The sequence below is a fragment of the Pseudophryne corroboree genome, chromosome 11, assembly GCF_028390025.1.
Source record: "Pseudophryne corroboree isolate aPseCor3 chromosome 11, aPseCor3.hap2, whole genome shotgun sequence".
In the NCBI taxonomy this organism is placed as follows: Eukaryota; Metazoa; Chordata; class Amphibia; order Anura; family Myobatrachidae; genus Pseudophryne; species Pseudophryne corroboree.
Genome location: NC_086454.1, coordinates 223,907,224 through 223,931,922, shown reverse-complemented (window position 1 = coordinate 223,931,922; position 24,699 = coordinate 223,907,224). Strand labels below are relative to the sequence as shown.

Genomic DNA, 24,699 nt, shown 5'->3' with positions numbered 1-24,699 from the left:
GTGGGAACCCAGCCCTACCCCTTAAAGCTGTCAGCTGCATCTCCTCTCTGGACTTCTCACAGAGAGGAGCACTTCAAAGATGGCAAGTATGTACAGTATAACTTAGTGGAACAGCAAAAGGTGAGTTCTGAATATTCTCTGTCTATCCATATAGGGATAGTAATATTGTGAGAGAAAGTTAATCTGAATCTGATTTTTGTATCTATACTGGTTCTTTTGTTTGTATCTGTACTGGTTTTTTTTTTTTTTTTGGGGGGGGGGGGGGGGGTTGGAGGAAAAAAAAAAGTGTGCGGAGAAAGCCAGAGGGAGGGGGTTGAATCAGGTGTGAGTAATCAGGAGGAGGAGGGGCTGACTACAGAAGCTGGCTGAGCCTATATAATCAGTGATTAGACTCATTGGAGCTTGCTCATTGTAAGGGCTTGTATTTTAAAGTGTTGCTTGGATTTGTAAGTGTATGTGAGTTGTTTTTTTTTGGGGGGGGGGGGTTGGAGGAAAAAAAAAAGTGTGCGGAGAAAGCCAGAGGGAGGGGGTTGAATCAGGTGTGAGTAATCAGGAGGAGGAGGGGCTGACTACAGAAGCTGGCTGAGCCTATATAATCAGTGATTAGACTCATTGGAGCTTGCTCATTGTAAGGGCTTGTATTTTAAAGTGTTGCTTGGATTTGTAAGTGTATGTGAGTTGGTAACAGCAAAAGGTGAGTTCTGATTATTCTCTGTCTATCCATATAGGGATAGTAATATTGTGAGAGAAAGTTAATCTGAATCTGATTGTTTTTTTTATCTATACTGGTTCTTTTGTTTGTATCTGTACTGTTTTTGTTTTGTTTTTTGGAGGGGGAAAAAAAGTTTGAGGAGAAAGCCAGAGGGAGGGGGTTGAATCAGGTGTGAGTAATCAGGAGGAGGAGGGGCTGACTACAGCAGCTGGCTGAGCCTATGTAATCAGTGATTAGACTCATTGGAGCTTGCTCATTGTAAGAGCTTGTATTTTAAAGTGTTGCTTGGATTTGTAAGTGTATGTGAGTTGATAACAGCAAAAGGTGAGTTCTGATTATTCTCTGTCTATCCATATAGGGATAGTAATATTGTGAGAGAAAGTTAATCTGAATCTGATTGTTTTTTATCTATACTGGTTCTTTTGTTTGTATCTGTACTGTTTTTGTTTTGTTTTTTGGAGGGGGAAAAAAAAGTTTGAGGAGAAAGCCAGAGGGAGGGGGTTGAATCAGGTGTGAGTAATCAGGAGGAGGAGGGGCTGACTACAGCGGCTGGCTGAGCCTATATAATCAGTGATTAGACTCACTGGAGCTTGCTCATTGTAAGGGCTTGTATTTTAAAGTGTTGCTTGGATTTGTAAGTGTATGTGAGTTGGTAACAGCAAAAGGTGAGTTAGAATACAGAAAAAGCTGAGTTTTATAATACACAATCAGGAACACACATATCTGCAGTACCATTAAATTTCTGGTGAGGCTGCAAGGGGCTGACCTTGTGAGTGAGTGAGAGGGTCTCTTACTTGGAGTAGCAGAGGGGCTGTGATTGTGCGTGTGTGAGGGGCATTTTTTTTTTAGCAGGAGCTGTAAGCCGAGTGAAGAGGAGGTGCAGTGAGCTGGAACAACTGCAACTGCTAAGTGGAGTATCGGTGCCGCAGGAGAGAGTACTACGGCTGCATAAAAGTGAAGGACCAAGAACCGCACAAAGATAGATAAGTATAAGCCAGCTTAATTATTGTATAAGTGAGACGTTTGTCTCCTACTTTTTCTTTTTGCTTCTTTTTCTTTGAGAGTAACAGGGAGTTAGACCTTACAAACAATATGGGAGGGGCTGTGATTGGGGACCTCACTCAGTGCATGTCGTGCAAGATGTATGCACACCTGGAGCTACCGGCCCAGTGTGATTACATCTGCGCGAGGTGTGTGCGAACGGTTGCCCTGGAAGCCCAGGTAACTGATCTAGAGCAAACCATTACGCGACTGAGGGAGATTCACAATCTCGAGCGAAGTTTAGACAGAACGGTGGAGGAGTTGCGGGAGGGGTCACTGGTAGAAGAGGATGATGATCAGGTAGTCAGCTGGGTCACAGTTAGAAGGAAGAAAAAGAGGGGGAGGCTCGACATCTCCGAACTATCAAACCCGAACAAATTTGCCCGACTGGACGAGGAATCGGAGGATGATAGTGAAGAAATGACGGTGCCGGAGGAGACTGCTCCCTCTAGCATCCAGAGGAGTGGTCCCTCTGGCGCAGTTGGGATAAAAGATAGTGAGGTACCTAGTCAGATGGTGGTGGTAGGGGATTCTATCATCAGCAAGGCAGATAGGGCAATCTGCTACCGGGACCGTGATCGCCGTACAGTCTGTTGTCTCCCGGGTGCTCGGGTACGGCACATTGCGGACCGGGTAGATAGATTGTTGGGAGGGGCTGGGAAAGACCCGGCGGTCTTGGTGCACGTTGGCACCAATGACAAAGTTAGTGGAAGGTGGGATGTCCTTAAGAAAGACTATAGGGACTTAGGAAAGAAACTTAAGGCTAGGACATCTAAGGTAATATTCTCCGAAATATTACCCCTGCCACGTGCTAATCCAGGGAGGCAGAGGGAGATTAGGGAGATTAGGGAGGTAAATGTGTGGCTTAGGGATTGGTGCAGGAAAGAGGGGTTTGTGTTCCTGGAACACTGGGCGGACTTCTCAGTCAGGCGCCATCTCTTTTGTCGTGACGGATTGCACCTGACTGAGGAGGAGCAGCGGTGCTGGGGGGGGAAGGATGGTTAGAAGGTTGGGGGAGATTTTAAACTGGAAGCCTGGGGGAGGGTTTAGCTAGAAACTACGGGTCATGCAGTGAGAATATTGGGGATGGGGGAGAAGTTGGGGGGAGGGTAAGAGCAGGCGGTAAGGTTACTAACATGGGTACTAAAAAGAGATTTTACCAAAGCACTAACCAATGGCGATTACAGGTCATCATTGCTACATAAGGTGAAAGATGTCCCTAACGCAAGGGAAAATACTTATCTTAGTTGTATGTATGTAAACGCTAGAAGTATTACTGGTAAAAAGGGCGAACTAGAAATACTTGCAGCAAGCAAACAGTATGATATTATGGGCATTACTGAAACTTGGTGGGACGAATCTCATGATTGGACAGTTAGTCTAGAGGGCTATACACTGTTTAGGAGAGACAGACTAAATAAAAAGGGTGGAGGGGTGTGTTTTTACGTAAAGCCGTTTTTAAAACCTGATATACGGGAAGATATTCAGGAGGGGACTGTAGACACTGTCGAGACATTATGGGTAGAAATTGCATGCGGGGAAAAAGGAATAAAAGTTAGTATTGGGTGTATGCTATAGGCCGCCTGGTATCAACGTATCTGATGAGGAATTGTTACTAAAGCAAATTGAAAGAGCAGCAGGAGTAGGAGACATAGTAGTGATGGGAGATTTTAACTATCCAGAGATAAACTGGAAAAATGATTCATGTGATACTGCTAGGGGCAATATGTTTTTAAACACACTTAATGATAACTACTTAGTTCAACTAATTGAGGAACCAACTAGGTACAATGCAATCTTAGACCTGATATTAACAAACAATGGGGATTTGGTATCAGGTATTATAGTAGGGGAACCCATAGGAAACAGCGACCACAATATGGTCACATTCAATATCAGTTTTCATAAACAGCCCTATACTGGCTCAACTAGGACTCTAAACTTTAGCAAAGCAAATTTTGAAAAGATGAGGGTATTTTTCAGGGATATTGAATGGGAAGGTTTGTTTTTAGGAAAAAATACTACGGAGAAATGGGAGGTACTAAAATTCCTGCTAGCTAAAAATACCCTCAAATTTATTCCTACAAGCAGCAAAAAAAAAAAAAAAAAAGGAATAAAAATCATAAACCGATGTGGCTTAACAAAAAGATAAAGGAACTTATGGGCAAGAAAAGGCGAGCATTTAAAAAATACAAATCTGACGGGGAAGCAGAGTCATTTCAGCACTATAAGGAATGTAACAAAATACGCAAAAAGGAAATAAGAGCGGCTAAAGTAGAAACTGAAAACTAGTAGCAAAGGAAAGCAAAGCGAATCCCCAAAAAATCTTTAAATACATTAATAGCAAGAGATTAAAGAAGGAGAGTATAGGCCCTTTAAAAGACAAGTTGGGAGTCTTAAGCAAAAATGATAATGACATAGCGGACACACTAAATTAGTTTTTTTCAACAGTATTTACTAGAGAGGACCCAATTCAGGGACTAACACATAATCTCAATAATGAGAATATCCCACTGATAGGTACTTATTTAAGCGAGGAAGTAGTCTGTGACAGATTAAAACATTTAAAGAGTAATAAGTCACCAGATCCCGATGGTATTCACCCAAGGGTTCTAATGGAGCTTCACTCTGAACTTGCAAAACCGCTATTTTTGATCTTTAAGGATTCAGTAATATCAGGTATGGTTCCCAAAGACTGGCGTATAGCGGAAGTAGTGCCTATATTCAAAAAGGGAAGTAAAGCTGAACCAGGTAATTATAGACCAGTTAGTCTTACATCTATACTGGGGAGAGTATTGGAAGGTATTCTAAGAGATAGTATTCAGAAGTTCCTTGAAGTCAATAAGGTCATTAAAAGGAATCAACATGGGTTTATGAAGGACAGATCCTGTCAAACCAACTTACTTGGCTTTTATGAAACAGTAAGCGCAAACCTAGATCAGGGTAAAGAGGTGGATGTAATCTTTTTAGATTTTGCCAAAGCATTCGACACTGTACCACACATGAGACTTATCTACAAGCTACAAGAATCAGGCCTAGGAAGCACAATATGCACTTGGATCAAAAACTGGTTAGATAATAGGGAGCAGCGCGTTGTGGTTAATGGATCTTTTTCAACTTGGATTGAAGTGCTAAGTGGTGTGCCGCAAGGCTCAGTATTAGGACCGCTATTGTTCAATATTTTCATTAATGACCTAACAGAAGGTCTAGAGAGCATGGTGTAAATTTTTGCAGATGATACTAAATTGTGTAAAGTTATAAATGCGGAGGGGGATGCTGAGACGCTTCAGAACGACTTAGTTAAATTAGAAGCTTGGGCAGCAAAATGGAGAATGCGCTTCAATACAGACAAGTGTAAGGTAACAAGAACAAAAATAACACCTACCTACTAAATGGGATAAAATTAGGGGATTCTGTACTGGAAAAAGACTTAGGTGTCCTTATAGATAGCAAACTAAGCAGTAGTACCCAAAGTAGGACTGCAGCAAAGAAGACTAATAAGATATTAGCATGCATAAAACGGGGAATTGATGCTAGGGATGAGAGTATTATACTCCCGTTATATAAATCACTTGTGAGGCCACACCTTGAATACTGTGTACAATTCTGGGCACCTTACTACAAAAAGGATATCCTGGAGCTAGAAAAGGTTCAAAGGCGGGTGACCAAACTAATTAAGGGTATGGAGACGCTGGAATACGAGGAAAGGCTTGCATGACTAGGCATGTTTACACTGGAAAAGAGGAGATTAAGAGGGGAGATGATCAACATTTACAAATATATAAGGGGACAATATACAGATCTTGCGCAGGACCTGTTTTTGGTTAGATCAACACAGAGAACTCGTGGACACTCGCTCAGGTTAGAGGAGAGGAGATTCCGCACAATACGGCGTAAAGGCTTTTGTACGGTAAGGACGATACGTGTTTAGAATTCCCTGCCTGAGGGAGTTGTAATGGCCGACTCAGTCAACACCTTTAAGAATGGGTTAGATAAATTCCTAATGAATAAGGATAGTCACGCACTATGGTTATTATAAAAAAGAGGGGTAAAACGTAACGGCAGTCATCAACTTCAGTCAAAATTTTATACAAAATAATCGTGCATAGGAGACCACAAATAGGTTGAACTCGATGGACAATTGTCTTTTTTTCAACCTTAGATACTATGTTACTATGTTACTATGTTGTACTTGCCTGAGCTTGTAAAGAACTCTTCTCCTCTTTCATTTTATCAATCACTTTCAAAAGATTGAATTTTTCAATTTTTAGAGTTTTTACTTCCAGCCTTTCCTGTTCTCTGATTTCCTGAATCTTCTTGTCACAGCGCTCAGATACTGACACAAGCATTGCCTTCAGGGGCTCTAGTGAGCGGATCTGCTCTCTTTGGAATGCTAAACCACATTGAAGACATATCGAAAAGAAAGTAGTTAAAACGCACAAAGAAAATCCAAGTTATTAAGTCAAACCCTGCTGGCAATTGTCATCAAAGTAAAGATTTTTCATTAATCCATATCTACAATGCAGATGTTTACCATAGGTTTCCTTCAGTTGACTGCTATTTACACCTGATTTGATGTATTCTAATCACATTTACACTGCAAGCCTACAAAAGTCATAATTAAACATGGATATGACAGAGAAAATGGATGGGAAAAAAACAACCCTACTCTTAACCTAGGCAGATCCAGTTCTTGCTGCCAACTCTGAGCAACTTAGACAAAGACATATACAGAGCTGTAACTAGACTTTTTGGTGCCCTGTGCCGGAAAGAGAATAGGCACCCCCCACCCATTACAATTTTTCTAACAGGGACATACAGTGCATCCAGAAAGTATTCACAGCGCTTCACTTTTTCCACATTTTGTTATGTTACAGCCTTATTTCAAACTGGAATAAATTCATTTTTTCCCTCAAAGTTCTACACACAATACCCCATAATGGCAATGTCAAAAAAGTTTTTTTGAGATTTTTGCAATTTACTAAAAATAAAAAACTAAGAAATCACATGTACATAAGTATTCACAACCTTTGCTCAATACTTTGTTGATGCACCTTTTGGCAGCAATTACAACCTTAAGTCTTTTTGAAGCCACAAGCTTGGTACACCTACTGTATCTTTGGGCAGTTTCGCCCATTCCTCTTTGCAGCACCTCTCAAGCTCCATCAGGTTGGATGGGAAGCGTCTGTGCACAGCCATTTTCAGATCTCTACAGAGATATTCAATCGGATTCAAGTCTGGGCTCTGGCTGGGCCACTCAAGGACATTCACTGAGTTGTCCTGAAGCCACTCCTTTCACATCTTGGCTGTGTGCTTAGGGTCATTGTCCTGTTGAAAGATGAACTGTCACCACAGTCGGAGGTCAAGAGCGCTCTGGATCAGATTTTCATCCAGGATGTCTCTGTACATTGCTGCAATCATCTTTCCCTCTATACTGACTAGTCTCCCAGTTCCTGTCGCTGAAAAACATCCCAACAGCATGATGCTGCCACCATCATGCTTCACTGTAGGGATGGTTTTGGCCTGGTGATGAGCGGTGCCTGGTTTCCTCCAAACATGACGCCTGGCATTCACACCAAAGAGTTCAATCTTTGTCTCATCAGACCACATCATTTTGTTTCTCATGGCCTGAGAGTCCTTCAGGTGCATTTTGGCAAACTCCAGGTGGGCTGCCATGTGCTTTTTACTAAGGAGTGGTTTCAGTCTGGCCACTCTATCATACAGTCATGATTGGTGGATTGCTGCAGAGATGGTTGTCCTTCTGAAAGGTTCTCCTCTCTCCACAGAGGAATGCTGATGCTCTGACAGAGTGACCATCGGGTTCTTGGTCACCTCCCTGACTAGGGCCCTTCTCCCCCGATCACTCAGTTTAGGGGGCCGGCCAGCTTTAGTAAGAGTCCTGGTGGTTTCCGAACTTCTTCCATTTACAGATGATGGAGGCCACTGTGCTCATTGGGACCTTCAAAGCAGTAGATATTTTTTTGTACCTTTCCCCAGATTTGTGCCTCAATACAATCCTGTCTCGGAGGTCTACAGACAATTCCTTTGACTTCATGCTTTGTTTGTGCCCAGACATGCACTGTCAAATGTGGGACCCAATATAGACAGGTATGTGCCTTTCCAAATCATGTCCAATCAACTGAATTTACCACAGGTGAACTCCAATTAAGCTGTAGGAACATCTCAAGGATGATAAGTGGAAACAGGATTCACCTGAGCTCAATTTTGAACTTCATGGCAAAGGCTGTGAATACTTATATACATGTGATTTCTTAGTTTATTATTTTTAATAAATTTGCAAAAATCTCAAAAAAAACTTTTTTCATGTCATTATGGGGTATTGTGTTAAGAATTTTGAGGGGAAAAAATTAATTTATTCCATTTTGGAAGAAAGCTGTAACATAACACTGTAAGGTGCATGTCTCACGAGGAACAGCATAACAAAATTGATCCCAGAGAAAGCCCATGCTATGATACCCCTTCCCACAATTTTTAGATATTTTTTTTTTTACATTTTACGTTATGTCATTTTTCAGTTATAAGGGTTAGAAAATGTTAAAAAATCAATGTTGGCACCTGTGAACTCAACAACCTAATTTTTACCAGGCAAGAATTAAGAAACAAAATAAACATTTAGGGGGTCTATTCATGAAGCAGTGAAAGTAGTGGGGAACTGATCCTGTGGAGTATGCAAATTATAAATGTTACTTCACTGTTGATTGGTTGTCATGAGCAACTTCTCCACTGGTTCACTTCTCCACACTTTTTACTGCTTCATAAATAGACCCCTTAGTCCAGAACATAACAGACTTTAATTTGGAATGTCACATCACAAGGATTAAGGAAGTAAACATTTCAAGATCATATTCTCAAACATTTAAAAATAGAGTTCCTGACTCTCCTCCGGCCCCCACACTGATTCAACCCACTACACCTCAGGGCAATATAAGCTTGAGCAGACCCAGGAGGTATTGTAAGCAAGGGCTCCCAGTTTCCATTAGTTTGTGTGCCCCACACCTGACTCCCTGCTGCAGTGTGATCTAGAGGGTGTGCAGTGAGCAGTGCAGGAGTCATATCAGCTGTTCTGTGTCCCAACTGCATTCTCCACACATCCTTTCTCTTTCCAACGCAACGTTAGTGATCCCAGATAAAGGAGGGGGTGAGTCATATCTGCTGCAGCTATAGCCTGCACATTATTTGTTGCATAGAGCAACCTTCCCCCAAAGTGCCACATGAACACGCACCATCTTTTTACCACAAGCAAAGTTGTCCTGCTTGTACACTAAGCTGCGATACTACTCCCTGTCTGCTATTTTGTGAAGTAGTGACCCTAGATCTCCCTCTAGAGGTCTGTTGGGAGAACACACCCTTTGTACAATTGCTGTTATCTTGCTCACACCTGGAAGAATGGGGTTCCATGCACTTCCTGAGATGGCCTGAAACACCTCCCACCCATACAGTGACACCCATCTGATATTCACGCATTCTCCTGTTCACATCACCGCGAGTGCTGACACCCACTACCCTGTTTAGGCTTTGACCAGATATCAAAATGCCGGTGAAACGGAAGGCGAAAACACCCAGACTCCCAGTGTCGGTACAGTTTCCTAAAACTGCCAACTCAAGCCAGAAATCCTCTGCCTCTCCAGCTACAAAGTCCTCGACTTCCACCACACTATTCAAGTCTTTGTCTCCACCTACAACATCCAGCATGGACATGGACATTGATCCTCATGCTCCGTTGACCACTCAATCCACGCTGAAGATGTTCACGGCATTCCGGAATGATATCCTCTCAGGTCTGGAGGCCTCAATCCAGACTATTCGGTCATATTTGGCCGGCATTTCAACCCGCAAAGAACATCTAGAGGACGAGATGCAGGAATTGGTGACATCCCACAACGATCTTCTCTCCGCCCACTCAGAACTACAAACGGAGATGATGACAATGCAAGAGAAAATTGCGGATCTCAAAGACAGATCGAGGAGAAACAACCTCAAGATCAGAGGTATCCCAGACTCGGTGACCCCTGCCAAACTGAAAGGCTATGTTACCGAATTATTCCATAAATTGCTCCCGTCTGCAACAACCCAAGATCTTATTGTGGATCGTGTCCACCATCTGCCTACACCAAGGAGAGGATACGCCTCAAACTATCCGAGAGAGACATTACTAAGAGTACACTTTTTCCACATTAAGGAAGACATCTTGAGGGCTGCCAGACAAGCCGAAGATACAGACAAATTGAGAGGCCTACAAATCTACCCTGACCTTTCCCAATATTAACTGCGGCTCTCCGCGACAACGACATCCAATACAGATGGGGATTCCCTGTGAAACTCATCATCCGATACGACTCTTCTTCCTATGTGATATCGAACTTGGATGCTGGAATCAAACTCCAGATTGGGACATTTCAGTCCTCCCATCCAAATCTAATCCTCCGTCCCAGCTTCCAGAGGGACGAGAAGACTGATGTCCAGGTATCCTTTGCTGATGTTCCCTTTCTCACCTAAGTAATGTGTATGGTCAGTACACTGCGGTGCACAGCACCTTTTCATTGGCTTACTTTATAGCTGATGATAACCTTCTGAGTTACGGTTTATATGTTGATTTATAGTTCTTGACCGACTCTAATGGTACCAATATCCAGGAGATTTAAGTTAAACTGCTGTTGGATGCCGGAGATCGGTCTCATTACAGTTAATTTCTCTTTTACAAGAGTGCATATAAAAATAATTTTACAATTACATGTATGTGTTACTGTGTGGGGGCTTTCAGCTAGTGTCCGCCCCCCAATGTGTTTTGTTTTGTTGCCATGTTTTTTAGGTGACAAACACTGTAGCCCTAATCTTAGGGCTATTTCAGTTGTTTTTCTATCTGTTTCTTTGCCCTTTTTGTTTTTTTTCTTTTCTGCTCTATAACTATACTTCTCCTTCAACAGTGTTTCCATTTTTTCCCCCTTTTCCCCTTGAAGTCGTGATATGCAGTCTGGCATGTCTCTCTTTCCACGTGATATCTATTGATATATTATGGCTAAATTTTACTCCTTAAATGTCCACGGTTTAAATTCCCCAAATAAGAGAAGACTGGCTCTAGAGACTTTCCATAAAGCTAGGGCGAAAGTGACTGCACTTCAGGAAACATATTTCTCATCGATTCCCCTGCCCCTATTTCATAACTCTCGCTAACCTACTAGCTATTTCACAAATGGACCATGTAAAAGTCACGGTGTGGCAATTTTATTTCATAACTCTCTCCGCTTTGAACTTTCCCATCAAACTGCAGATAAGGACGGACGATATTTAATCTTAGTGGGGAAACTAGAAGATAAAGATATAACAATAGTATCTTTGTATGCCCCTAATTCTCTACAGATTCCCTTTCTGAGAGCCCTGTTTGAAGCCATATAAAAAGTCCAGAAATTACACTTGCTTATCATGGGAGATTTTAATTTGGCCCCTGATGAGAAATTAGACAAATCACCGCCCACTAAAGCAACAACTCCGAGTTTGGGCTTTTGGAGAGGGCTTCAATCCTTATTGGCGGAATTTGACCTCTATGATGTATGGCGTATTCGCTCCCCCAACGTGAAAGACTACACTTTCTTCTCACATGTACACAACTCCTACTCCCATATAGATCTGATATTACTAGATAAATGGTCATTGCAACACACCCGTCAAACTACTATTAGCCCAGTTGTGTGGTCTGACCAGCAGTAACCTGGATATGGGACCACGGCTCCTCATCAATTCCCCCGCGCCCATGGCATTTTCCAGAATACTTATTAACCTCCCCTGAAGCGACTACATCCATTACACAGTGAATATGTATCTACCAGTAACTCTCCTACTGATACTTCAGTACCTAACCACTGGTGTGCTTTGAAGGTGGTCTTGCGAGGCTCAATAATCCAAATAGGTGCCAGATTGAGAAAACAGTTTCTCCATCAACAGTCCAATCTAGAAGAGAGATTACTTCAAGTGGAATCATTAAATAGATCCCACCCTACTCACCCTTTAAAGCACGAATTAGTGTCACTTCGTAATCAACTTCATACACTGTGTCTGAACCGTATGAAACAAGCTTACACCAAAATGCAACAAAAATTCTACACTTTAGATTATAAGGCGGGTAAATTTCTAGCACGTACACTTCAGTTGAGACAGACCAGGAACAGAATTAAAGCTATTCGTACCTCCGAAGGGAACATGGTACACAACCCAGATGATATTGCTGAAGCCTTTGCTCAGTATTATGCAAAATTTTATAACTTACACTCTGACTCCTCTGAGGTTCAACCGAACCCTTCACTGATATCTTCCTTTTTAAAAGACATATACCTCCATCAGCTCCCTGTAGAAGAGCTTGACGCTTTGAACTCGGAATGGACAAGTAAGGAAATATTGGCAGCAATTACTTCTCTACCAACAGGTAAAGCCCCAGGACCAGAAGGTTTTACTAACTCATTTTATAAATGCTTTGCCCCCGACCTGACACCCTCCCTAACTACTCTTTATAGATATGCCACTGAACAAGGAGAGTTGCCTAAAGAAATACTACAGGCCCGGATAATTACCATCCCCAAACAGGGGAAAGACCCATCTCAGTGCCCAAACTACAGACCCATAGCACTTCTTAACACTGACTTAAAAATCTTTTCTGAACTCATTGCAAATCAATTGTCCCCTCTTATTCCCCAGTTTATTCACCCCGACCAGGTAGGCTTTGTCAGAGGCAGACAAGCTTCCGACAACACAAGAAGGGTATTCGTTTTGGCGGAACACCTAGCGAAGGCTGGAAGAGAAGCTGTTTTTCTCTCACTTGATGCAGAGAAAGCTTTTGACCGCTTGCACTGGGTATTTCTTAAGGAGATACTGCTGAGGGCGGGCTTACGAGGGGCTATTCTTTCTTCAATACTAGCATTGTACAGTTCCCCATCAGCTTCTGTATTTAGTAACGGATTTACGTCCTCCCATTTTCCCATTTCCAATGGTACCACACAGGGATGCCCCCTTTCCCCCCTAATGTATATCTTGGTCATAGAACCTCTGGCTACTTCACTACGACAATCACCATCATTCCTGGGAATACATATAGGTTCCATCCACCATAAACTGACTCTTTTTGTGGACGATGTTCTTGTTTTTGTCACTGACCATGACAATTCTCTCCCCGCTCTTCATGAAAGGATTAAACGATATAGTGAAGCCTCGTTCTATAAACTCAACTCATCCAAAATGGAAGCTTTACCGTTTAATTTAACCTCTGGCAAATTATCCAGGTTTAAATCCCTATATAAATACAATTGGAAGAAAGACTACATACTCTACTTGGGTATCAATATCCCCAACATACTTTCCACAATAGCCGAGATTAACTACTCACCTCTACTGGTTCAAAAAGAAGAGATCCTAAAGAGATGGGGTGGTCTAGAGATATCATGGCTAGGCAGACTGGCAACATACAAAATGTCAATCCTCCCAAAACTAATGTATCTTTTCCGCACGATCCCATATATGGTCCCACGGAAGCCCATTACCCAAATCCAGACAGCGATACGCCGTTATATTTGGAAGGGTAAACCCCCACGTATAGCCCTTAAATGTCTAGCGAGAGCAAAGAAACTGGGAGGTCTGGAAGTACCCGACCTAAGCGCATATCAAAACGCTTGCATAGTAGCCCAAATGAGTGATTGGTCCCTGCCTGAAGGTACAAAACAATGGGTAGAGCTAGAGAAAGGATTATATGCAAATTGGAGCCTTTTAGATCTTCTCTGGACCCCAGTACGACAAAGACCTCCTTTACATAAGGTTCCCCGTACTATTGCAGACTCTCTCAAGGCATGGGACAATGTAGTAATCCCCTCAAAAATTCTCTCCTTGCCATCGTGCAAATTGTCCTTAAAGGCCCTTTCTACTCTGATTCCCGATTTAAATATCTCTAAATGGTTGAGTTGTGGTATTACTACACTTGCAGATCCAGTAGACGGATCTTCCATTACCCCCTTCCCTACACTACAATGTCAATTTCACCTACCTACCACTGAGCTATTTACACATAACCAAATAACACCCTGTGTAAAGGATTCAATTAAAACCTCAGGACCGCTGCTACTCCTACCCCCCCCCCCCCCCCCCCCCCTTCCCCAACCATTCTATCCAAAATAGCTACTGGTACCAGCAGAGGCACCATCAGATTCTGGTATACCACTATTCAAGATAACCTGTTACATGACAAAACATTTACACAACAACAATGGGAATCCATTTACATTAATACCCATATGTCCAAATGCAACAACCACAAAGAAATGCACTTTAAGCTCCTACATAGGCTATATTTCACTCCAGCCAAACTACACAAAATATGACAAACCCAATCGAAATTTTGCTGGAGAAATTGTTCTGGGATTGGAGACGTCTATCATATATTTTGGACGTGCCCCAAGATACGTCAACTGTGGAGCGAGGTCTTCACTTTCGCTACTACAGTACTCAAAACCACCTTTCCAGAAACCCCCTCATTGGCCCTCTTTCACATCTATCCTAAAGGTCTTTCCACTGCAGATTGTTATGTGCTAGGACCAGAGCTGGCCCTAACCAATATGATGTCCTAGGCAAGATTTTGGCTGGTGCCCCCCAGCACCACTGCTAGTTCCACCTCCAACCCTGCACCCCTTTCCCAGGACCATCACCCCCCACCCATAGCAGTCCTTTTTTTTTTTCCTACCCCCTGTAATTTAAATAATAACATTCAGCGCACAACCCAAAAACGTATGTGTTTTTGTTGGCAAGGGGCATGGCCACACAATAGTACCCCCAATTCAAATTATGCCTCACAGTAGTGCAACTTTATTCACAATTTATCATATGATAGTGTTTCTTATTCACATTACATCACACAGTAGTACCACTTTACCTTATATGGGTGTGGTATTGAAAGTCGACAGTAACTAGGTCGACAATGTCTAGGTCGACCACTATTGGTCGACAGTAACTAGGTCGACAGGGTGTCTAGGTCGACAGGGTCTTTAGGTCGACATGTTCTAGGTCGACAGGTCAAAAGGTCGACATGAGTTTTTAATGTTATTTTGGTGTCGTTTTGTTCGTAGAGTGACCGGGAACCCCAATTAGTGCACCGCTTCGCTCGCCATGCTTCGGGCATGGTGCCTTCGCTCCGCTACCGCTTCGCTCGGCACAGATTACTGTTCCAATCGTAGTCCACGTGGATCGTTAAGTATGAAAAGGTTAAAAAAAAGAAAAAAATTGTGAAAAACTCATGTCGACCTTTTGACCTGTCGACCTAGAACATGTCGACCTAAAGACCCTGTCGACCTAGACACCCTGTCGACCTAGTCACTGTCGACCAACAGTGGTCGACCTAGACATTGTCGACCTAGTTACTGTTGACTTTCAGTCCGGATCCCACCTTATATACGTTACTCCTCACAGTAGTGCCCCTCATTCACATAACATCATACTGAATTGCTCCTTATTCACATTACACCACACCATATTGCTCTTTATTCTCATTACACCACACCATATTCCTCCTTATTCACATTACACCACACCATATTGCTCTTTATTCACATTAGACCACACAGTAGTTCCCTTTCTATACGTTACTCCACACAATAGAGCACCTTATACACATAATGCCACATATTGGTAATGCATTTATACACATAATACCACACAGTAATGCCCCTTACACATATGAGACACATTATTAATGTCCTTATAAACATAATGCGCCTTGCACATTATGCCAACCCTTATTAATGCCCTTATGCACATAATTTCCCTTACACATATGCCGCACATTATTGGTGCCCTAATACACTTAATGACACACATAGTGCCCTTACACATATGTTACACATTATTAATGCCCTTATACACATAATGACACATATAGTTCCTGGCGTGAGTCAGCTGGCAGCTCTGATCATGTCGGGTGCCTATTTTTAATGAAAATGCATCTTATTTGCACTGCTATGTGGCTAGGATGCACAAGAAGCTTCTGCTGATTAAAATGATATGCGGCATGCCTATATACTGTGTGCGACCGTGGCTGTATCTGCATATGAAATGCTACACACAGAATATAGGCATGCCACATATCATTTTAATCAGCAGAAGCTTCTTGTGCCCCTAGGCATACCAGATGCCCTAGGCAATTGCCTAGTTTGCCTATGCCTAAGGCCGGCTCTGGCTAGGACACATTCTAATAGCCACCAGAGCTGCAATAGCTCAAAATTGGAAAAACTCCCTAGCCCCATCCTTATTTAAAATAATTTGTAAATCCACCACGCCTTTCTGATGGAAACCCACTACCCTATTCGTATGCTGCACTAGTACGATGGTTCAGATGGCTTGAATACTCAAACACGAGTGATGGAGCAAATAATGGACGAATGACGAGCTTTTATTAAGTACACTGTGGTTATTGCCCTTTCCTGTCTCTGTTATCCTCTACATTCTTTATACACTGGTTTTATTGTACACGAGATTGCCATTGAGACTATGCATAAATTGCTATATATTGTACAACTTTGTTAGAAGACTCCATGTACCCCCCCCCCCCCCCCCCCACGCACACACTTTTGTCTTCTTTCTGTACCCCAACCCTTCCGTATCTACGGAACAAACTAAATAAAAACTATTGATTGGGGGGGGGGGGGGGGGGGGATAGAGTTCTCCCTAAAAAAGATGGTTTCTAATTTTAACTTAGAAACATAGAAAGTGACCGCAGATAAGAACCAATTGGACCATCTAGTCTGCCCCTTTTTAGAAATGTTTTTACCTCAAACCTTATTTGATCCTTATTTCTTTGTAAGGATACCCTTATATCTATTCCATGCATGTTTAAATTGCTCTACTGTCTTAAGGGGGTATACACGGAGAGATCCGTGCTTAAAATCTAAGCAATCTGACTGGATTGCTTAGAATTTAAGCACGGATCTGTCGTGTGTATGCCGCCAAGCGATAGAAATGTGCGTCACCGAGCATCGCTATCGCCGGTGCTAGATTGAGCCTGCATGCGGGCTCAATCTAGCAGGTCGCTCACTTCAGCCCTGTATGAAGTGAGCAGCCCCCTGTCCCCCCTCCCCCTCACTCAGTACACGTCGCGCTGTGCTGAGCGGGGGGAGAGATGTGTGCTGAGCAGTCTGTGATAGATCGCTCAGCACCAGGGCCGTTTCTAGACAATTTGGCTCCCAGTGCGAGATTTCAAAATGCGCCCCCCTCCCCATTGCTATAAAAAAAATTGCGTGCCCACCCCCCCACATAGCTATAGAAAGAAAAAGCATGTGCTCCTGACAAGGGTGTGTGGCCTGATTAAAATGGGCATGGTCTCATTAAAGTGGGCGTGGCCTCGTCTGATATCATCACGCCCACCACAGGAAAAAAAATTTTTAAATAAAAAAAGTCCCCATTTTACACATTACAGCAGGCAAGTGTCCCCATTTTACACAGCGCGGCAGGCACGTGCCCCCATTTTACACAGCACGGCAGGCAGGTGTCCCCATTTTACAAAGTGCGGCAGGCAGGTATCCCCATTTTACACAGTGCGGCAGGCAGGTATCCCCATTTTACACAGTACGGCAGGCAGATATCCCCATTTTACACAGTACGCAGGCAGGTGCCCCCATTTTACAAAGTGCGGCAGGCAGGTATCCCCATTTTACACAGTGCGGCAGGCAGGTATCCCCATTTTACACAGCGCTGCAGGCACGTGCCCCCATTTTACACAGCACGGCAGGCAGGTGTCCCCATTTTACAAAGTGCGGCAGGCAGGTATCCCCATTTTACACAGTGCGGCAGGCAGGTATCCCCATTTTACACAGTACGGCAGGCAGATATCCCCATTTTACACAGTACGCAGGCAGGTGCCCCCATTTTACAAAGTGCGGCAGGCAGGTATCCCATTTTACACAGTGCGGCAGGCAGGTATCCCCATTTTACACAGTACGGCAGGCAGATATCCCCATTTTACACAGTACGCAGGCAGGTGCCCCCATTTTACAAAGTGCGGCAGGCAGGTATCCCATTTTACACAGTGCGGCAGGCAGGTATCCCCATTTTACACAGCGCTGCAGGCACGTGCCCCCATTTTACACAGCACGGCAGGCAGGTGTCCCCATTTTACAAAGTGCGGCAGGCAGGTATCCCCATTTTACACAGTGCGGCAGGCAAGTATCCCCATTTTACACAGTACGGCAGGCAGATATCCCCATTTTACACAGTACGCAGGCAGGTATCCCCATTTTACAAAGTGCGGCAGGCAGGTATCCCCATTTTACACAGTGCGGCAGGCAGGTATCCCCATTTTACACAGTACGGCAGGCAGATATCCCCATTTTACACAGTACGCAGGCAGGTGCCCCCATTTTACACAGTGCGGCAGGCAGGTATCCCCATTTTACACAGTGTGGCAGGCAGGTATCCCCATTTTACACAGTGCGGCGGGCAGGTGTCAAGTAGGGGGGGGGAGGAAGGGGTAGAGAGAGAGATAGAGATACTACTTACATCTTCCCGCTCTTCGGGTCCGGCCGCCTCACGTCCCTCGCGCCGGCCACCTCCTCCTTCCAGGCTTATCTCCTCTCCTCCCTCTTCCCGAGCGCTCCTGCTCGGGGGACGGGGTTTCGCGGAATGACGCGTTTGCGTCTTGACGTCACGACGCAAACCCGTCATTCCGCGAAACTTTGCCCCCCGAGCAGGAGCGCTTGGGAAGAGGGAGGAGAGGAGATAAGGAAACACAAAGTGCCGCGGCGGGCGCCCCGTGCGGTTGCACGGCTCGCCCGCTGCTAGAAACGGCACTGCTCAGCACACATCTCTTTAGTGTGTACCCCCCTTTAGCCTCTTCCATCTCTGATGGCAGGCTATTCCACTTGTCCACTACTCTTTCTATTAAGTCATTTTTCCTCGAATTTCCCCTGAACCTACCTCCCTTCACTTTCAGTGCATGTCCTCGTGTTCTATTACTCCTCTTCATTTTAAGACTGTTTCCTTCCTGGACTTTGTTAAAACTCTTGATATATTTGAAAATTTCTATCATGTCCCCCCTTTCCCTTTTCTTCTCCAAACTATACATATTGAGTTTTTTTTAGTCTTTCTGTGTATGTTTTGTGATGTAGGCCATGCACCATTTTAGTTGCCCTTCTTTGTACAGTCTCTAGTCTTTTCAAAAACCTTCTGCTTGATGTTTAAAAAATGTCCATTCCAAACTTCAAGTTAGGATCTCAATTGGATCTTTTTATTCATTTTTATTTATAATAACACGTTGAAAAATTCTGATTCTGCAAAATTTTGTTGATAATTTTTTTTTTCATTTGTTACTTTTTTAATGTTGCCAGTGTTTTTTTATCTTTTACTTTAGTGATTGCAAGCCGGTATACAACGTTATGGTATACCGGCACTTCTTCGGGCACTGCAGGGCCGACAAAGAAGCAGAGCTCCCAATCCGCCCACACGCCCTCCCTCCATCCCTTCCTCTGTCCCTCCGCTGCTGCACTGGAAGCCCTGGTCCCAGAATCCCAGCTGCAGCGGATCTGGGACCAGTCCGGCTTTATCATTGCCGCCACATCGAGCTCCTGTGACCGCGGCGCTACTAATTCAAATCTGCTGTGGACTGGCAGCCACTCCTGATTGGCTTCCGGTCCACCGCAGTTTTGAAATATTAGCGCTGCGGTCACAGGAGCTCGATGCGGTGGCAGGGATAATAAAGCCAGCCTGGTCTCAGATCTGCTGCAGCCGCCCTCAGACCTCTGCACACCTACAGCCTCCTCCTCGCAACTATCTCTGAAGCCCACAGCCTCCTCCACCCGCGCCTACCACAGCCTCTTCATCCACCGCACCGCAGACCACCGCCGCTGCTAAACAGATAATCTTACCCCGCTGCCTTTCTCTCTCCCTAGTCCCTACTGTATGCCCTTGCTGTCCCTCTCTCTGTCACTCTCCCTGTCCCTGCTGTCACTTTCCATGTCCGTGCTGTCACTTTCTATGTCCCTGCTGTCACTTTCCATGTCCCTGCTGTCTTCTCCCTGTCCCTGCTGTCACTCTCCCTGTCCCTCTATAATGTGAATTTCGGCTCATACGGTGTGCTATAAAGTGAATTTAGGCTCATTCTGTGTGCTATAATGTGAATTTCGGCTCATACTGTGTGCTATAATGTGAATTTCGGCTCATACTGTGTGCTATAATGTGAATTTCGGCTCATACCATGTGCTATAATGTAAATTTCGGCTCATACCATGTGCTATAATGTGAATTTCGGCTCATACCGTGTGCTATAATGTGAATTTCGGCTCATACCGTGTGCTATAATGTGTATTTCGGCTCATACCATGTGCTATAATGTGAATTTTGACTCATACCGTGTGCTATAATGTGAATTTCGGCTCATACCGTGTGCTATAATGTGTATTTCGGCTCATACCATGTGCTATAATGTGAATTTTGACTCATACCGTGTGCTATAATGTGAATTTCGGCTCATACTTTGTGGTATAATGTGAATTTCGGCTCATGCTGTGTGGTATAATGTGAAGGGGGCACCAGTAAAGGGTCCTACTATTGTGGTGCATAATGTGTATAAAGGGTATATGGTGTGGTAAAGTACACTGAAGGACATACTCCCTTTTGAGTGGCCATGCCCCTTTTCCGGAGAGTGCGAGCCTTCGGCACGCGCATAATTACAACCTTCACTTTTCCATACCCCCACTTCAAAATTTCCACTTCGACCACTGAAAAGCATTATATTATAAGATTAGAATTTTTGTCTCTGAAACTAAAAATATTATTGACCTAAATTATGTGGTTAATAATATTAATCATCAGAGTAAAATTGTTTTGACAAATGAAAAAGCCGAAATATCCAAGGCTCTGGTGTAGGGAAGCCAATTCCACCTCATATTTTCAAACCTGGGATTCGGCATTTAAAGTCTCAGCCCAGGGATTCCCGGGAAACCTGGGATTGAGTTGATCAATGAAAATATTGGTCAGTTCTCCCCCTCCTCTGAATGCTGGGTAGTGAATCCTATGGTAGCACCACTCTACATTCTACTGCCCCATCTACATGCCCTAACCCTGCTGTTGCCCTTTTCACGCCACTCTCCACTCGCCATCATGTCAGTCACCAAGTTTATGGTAACAGGACCCGGCTGCTCAGTGATCACAGCTGCAGCACCCAGAGCTGGCAGCAACAGCAGCAGTGTGTACCAGGAGCTGAGACTTGAGCAGCGGACACTGACAGCACACTCCATCACTACACGGCCTCCCTGACGCATCTTCTGCTAGGTTCTCCAAATCCTCTCCCCGCACAGTCTGAATGCAGGCAGCCAAAGCCAGGGCTAGTGCTACGGTGTTCGGCGCTCCCCTGCAAATATAAATTTGATCCATCCTGCAAATACGTCCTCTTGATAAAAATAAACAGGGTGACTGGAAGAAAGGGGGAAGAACAGGGTGATATGGGAGAAAAATGGGAAGTACAGAGTGAGACAGGAGGAACGGGGGAAAACTGAAAGAGATGGAAAGAAAGTGGAGAGAAAAGAGAGAGATAGAAAGAAAGGGGAAGAACAGAGGGAGACAGGAGAAGGTGGGAACAAAAAGGGAAATAAACCGCTACATAGAACTACCAATGTTTGTGGCTGCAAAGTCCCACCGATCCAACGGCACTTTGCAGCCATATACTACAATTGAATTGTCCCCTAGTAAAATGTTGCCAATCTTTTTCAATGTACCTAAAATATTTTTCCCTTTCAAATTCAAATGTGTCTTTGAGACAAATAAGAAACAAGCTTGGAAGACAGACTGCAAAAGTAGAATAAAGGAAAGATTACTTGCCTACTCTCCCAGAAGGTGCAGGAAAGTTAGAATTTTCAGAGTAGTCCCCCGCACCTCGAGAAGAGTGGGTGGCTCTCTCACATCCCACCTACTTTCTAGTGAAGTGTATAGGATGGTGAAATAATACTGGGCATCGCGGGAGGGGGAATGGGCTAAAATGTCAGCGTCCGGAGTCTTACCGGTACGCTAGGGCCGCGGGGCTGGCTTCTTTGGCGATGTGCGGGCAGCGGCAGAGGTGGGCTGCTGCGTCAAGTCCGTAGGCAGCAGTAGCGGCGGTGAGGGGGTCCGCTCGTGGCGGCGGGACGCCGCTACAGCGGGTCGTTCTTGCTGAGCCATTGCTAGGAGCACAGGGGCAGTGAGCAATGTGGCTTTGCAAAAAGGTCTGCATTACTGGGCGCCGCCATGTTGGAGACCAAGTTTTAAGCATAGTTCCTGTTTCCTGTTTCTTCCAGCCAATCCAGGGGAAGCTCTCCCTACAAAAGGGGGCTGGTTTAGGACAGGGACGCCAGTGCTTCAAGTTACAACCCTGTTGTAGGTGCTTTAGCCTGTGCTCCCAGGATTCCTGCTGTATTCTGGTTCCTCCTGATCCTGCCTGGTCGGATCTCTGTTGCTGCTGCAGCCCTGCCGTTTCTAGCCTGCTACTGCCTGTGGAAGCGCTCCTGGAAAACCCGGTCCAGTAAGACTCTTTGGGCACAGTCGGCCCCGGGTCTTCTGCCTCGTCTTTCAAGCCACACTCCACAGATCTCCTTCACCAGCCACGCCTTTGTACCACCAACCACAGCCTGCAGATTATTATCTTCAGCCTCGTTTTCCAAACCACAGTCCACAGTCCTTGTCTCCAGCCACGTCTTTAACCACTATCCACAGTTCTGCAGTTCATTAATCACAACCTTGTCTTTCAAGCCACAATCCGCAGTTCTTTATCCGCAATTACGTTCCTTAACCATCGTGCTCCAGCCTCGGTTCTCTACCTCAGCCCTGTACATAATAAATACAATTCCATTGACTCTCAAACCCCGCCTACGTTCTTCATTGCTCCGTGTCCCATGCGAAGGAACTATATCCATCCCCCTCATCTTGTTCATTCACAGCCTGCTACCTCCTCGGGCAAATCTCAGCTGCCGGATCCTCAAACTTTGCTAGTCGTGACAGTAAGCACTGGCCCAATGGATTCGACGGGTGATCAGGCCTCAGGAGGGGATTCAACTGCAGATATCTGGTCTCGCTTAAGTAAGCAGGAGGCCACACAATCTCAAATCGTGCACTTCATGCAGAGTATGTCCGAACGTCTCGATTCTCTCTGTGTAGCCATGACGGCCCCTAAAGTATCTACAGCTGTTCCGACATTAGCACCTCCGGTCCTGCTTCCTCCTGTACCAGTACCACTTCCACGGTTGCATTTGCCACCTCCCAGTAAATTCGATGGGAATCCAAAACAATGCCGCGGGTTTCTTAACCAGTGCGAAATCCAGTTCGAACTACAGTCGGCCAACTTCGCATCAGCCCGAACCAAAGTAGCCTATATAATTTCTTTACTTACCGGGCAAGCGTTGGAATGGGCTTCACCTTTGTGGGAGAGGATGGATCCCATCTTATCTAACTATCCAGAATTCATGGCCCCCTTTCAAAGAATCTTCGACGAACCGGGCAGGACTTCTGCTGCCTCACTGGAGATCCTGCGCCTGCGTCAGGGCATGCGTACGGTCAGTCAGCACGTGATCCAGTTTCGCACCCTTTCCTCAGAACTGAACTGGAACGAGGAGGCTCTCATTGCAGCTTTCTGGAGCGGTCTCTCCGAAAAGATCAAAGATGACCTCGCAACTCAGGACGTACCTGATAACTTGGATAAACTAATTTCTTTATGCAATAAGTTAGACCTGAGGTACTGAGAACGCTGTATGGAGAGGTTGCGGTCAGATCGCCTTAAGCCTAGAGTTGTTCTTCCACCAACACCATCATCACCAACTGCGGAAGAACCCATGCAGATTAATCGCTCCCGCCTCTCCAATGAAGAACGTCAGAAACAGCAACAAGGGAACCTCTGCCTGTATTGTGGTGCATCTGGTCACTTTGTTAAAACTTGCAATCTACGTCCGGAAAAAGCCCACTCCTAGTTGGTGCTGGAGAGGTCAAGCTAGGAGAATTCTCAGAATTACATACCAAGAAAGAGTCTGTCCTGTTAACCCAACTGGAGCTCCCTTCTTCTCTTCTCATCCCTGCACTACTCGACTCCGGAGCCGCCGAAAGCTTCATTACGTCAGCTCTGGTCAAACCATCTGGAATACAAACGGTTCCTTTGGATCGTACCATTTCTGTTACCGCAGTGGATGGAAGTTATATCCCTGAGGGAATTATATCCTTTCGTACTATTCCTCTCAAGATGAAGGTCGGAGTTCTCCATTCAGAAAAAATCTCTTTCCTTGTAATTCCTAAAGCCTCTCATGAACTAATCCTAGGGTTTCCATGGTTAATCAGACACAATCCCCACATAGATTGGCAAACTATGGATGTTCTCTCTTGGGGACAAGACTGCTTTCAGAACTGTTTACCTTCAGTTAGACCTCTCTGTTCTTCCAGCCCTTCCAGCCTTCCTGTGGAGTACCAAGCTTTTCAAGATGTTTTCAGTAAGCATGGGGTGGACACCTTGCCTCCGCATCGTACTTGGGATTGTCCCATTGAGCTAGTACCCAGTAAGACTCCTCCCCGAGCTCGAATTTACCCTCTCTCACTTCCCGAGACACAAGCCATGTCAGAGTATATCCGGGAGAACTTGGAGAAAGGGTTCATTAGGTCTTCTAAATCTCCGGCCGGAGCGGGGTTTTTCTTCATCAAAAAGAAGGATGGGGGGGTTGCGGCCCTGTATTGACTATAGAGGTCTCAATGACATAAAGTTAAGAACAGATATCAGTTACCTCTGATTCCAGAACTGTTCGACCGTGTTAAAGGAGCTACTGTATTTACTAAGTTGGACTTACGGGGGGCCTACAATCTTATACATATTCGCCCAGGGGACGAATGGAAGACGGCATTTAATACCCGCGACGGCCATTACGAATACCTGGTAATGCCTTTTGGCCTATGTAACGCCCCAG

At 44.7% G+C, this 24,699-nt stretch overlaps 1 protein-coding gene across 2 annotated transcripts in view; it reads right to left on the bottom strand.

Moving 5' to 3' along the window:
- The window catches only part of TSNAXIP1 (translin associated factor X interacting protein 1), a 485,291-nt gene that overhangs the window by 283,169 nt on the left and 177,423 nt on the right, over nucleotides 1-24,699 (bottom strand). For both annotated transcript variants that reach the window (XM_063945278.1, XM_063945277.1), the window contains exon 6: nucleotides 5,950-6,146. In XM_063945278.1, the coding sequence (XP_063801348.1) occupies nucleotides 5,950-6,146 (197 nt within the window). The remainder of the gene's footprint in view (nucleotides 1-5,949; nucleotides 6,147-24,699) is intronic.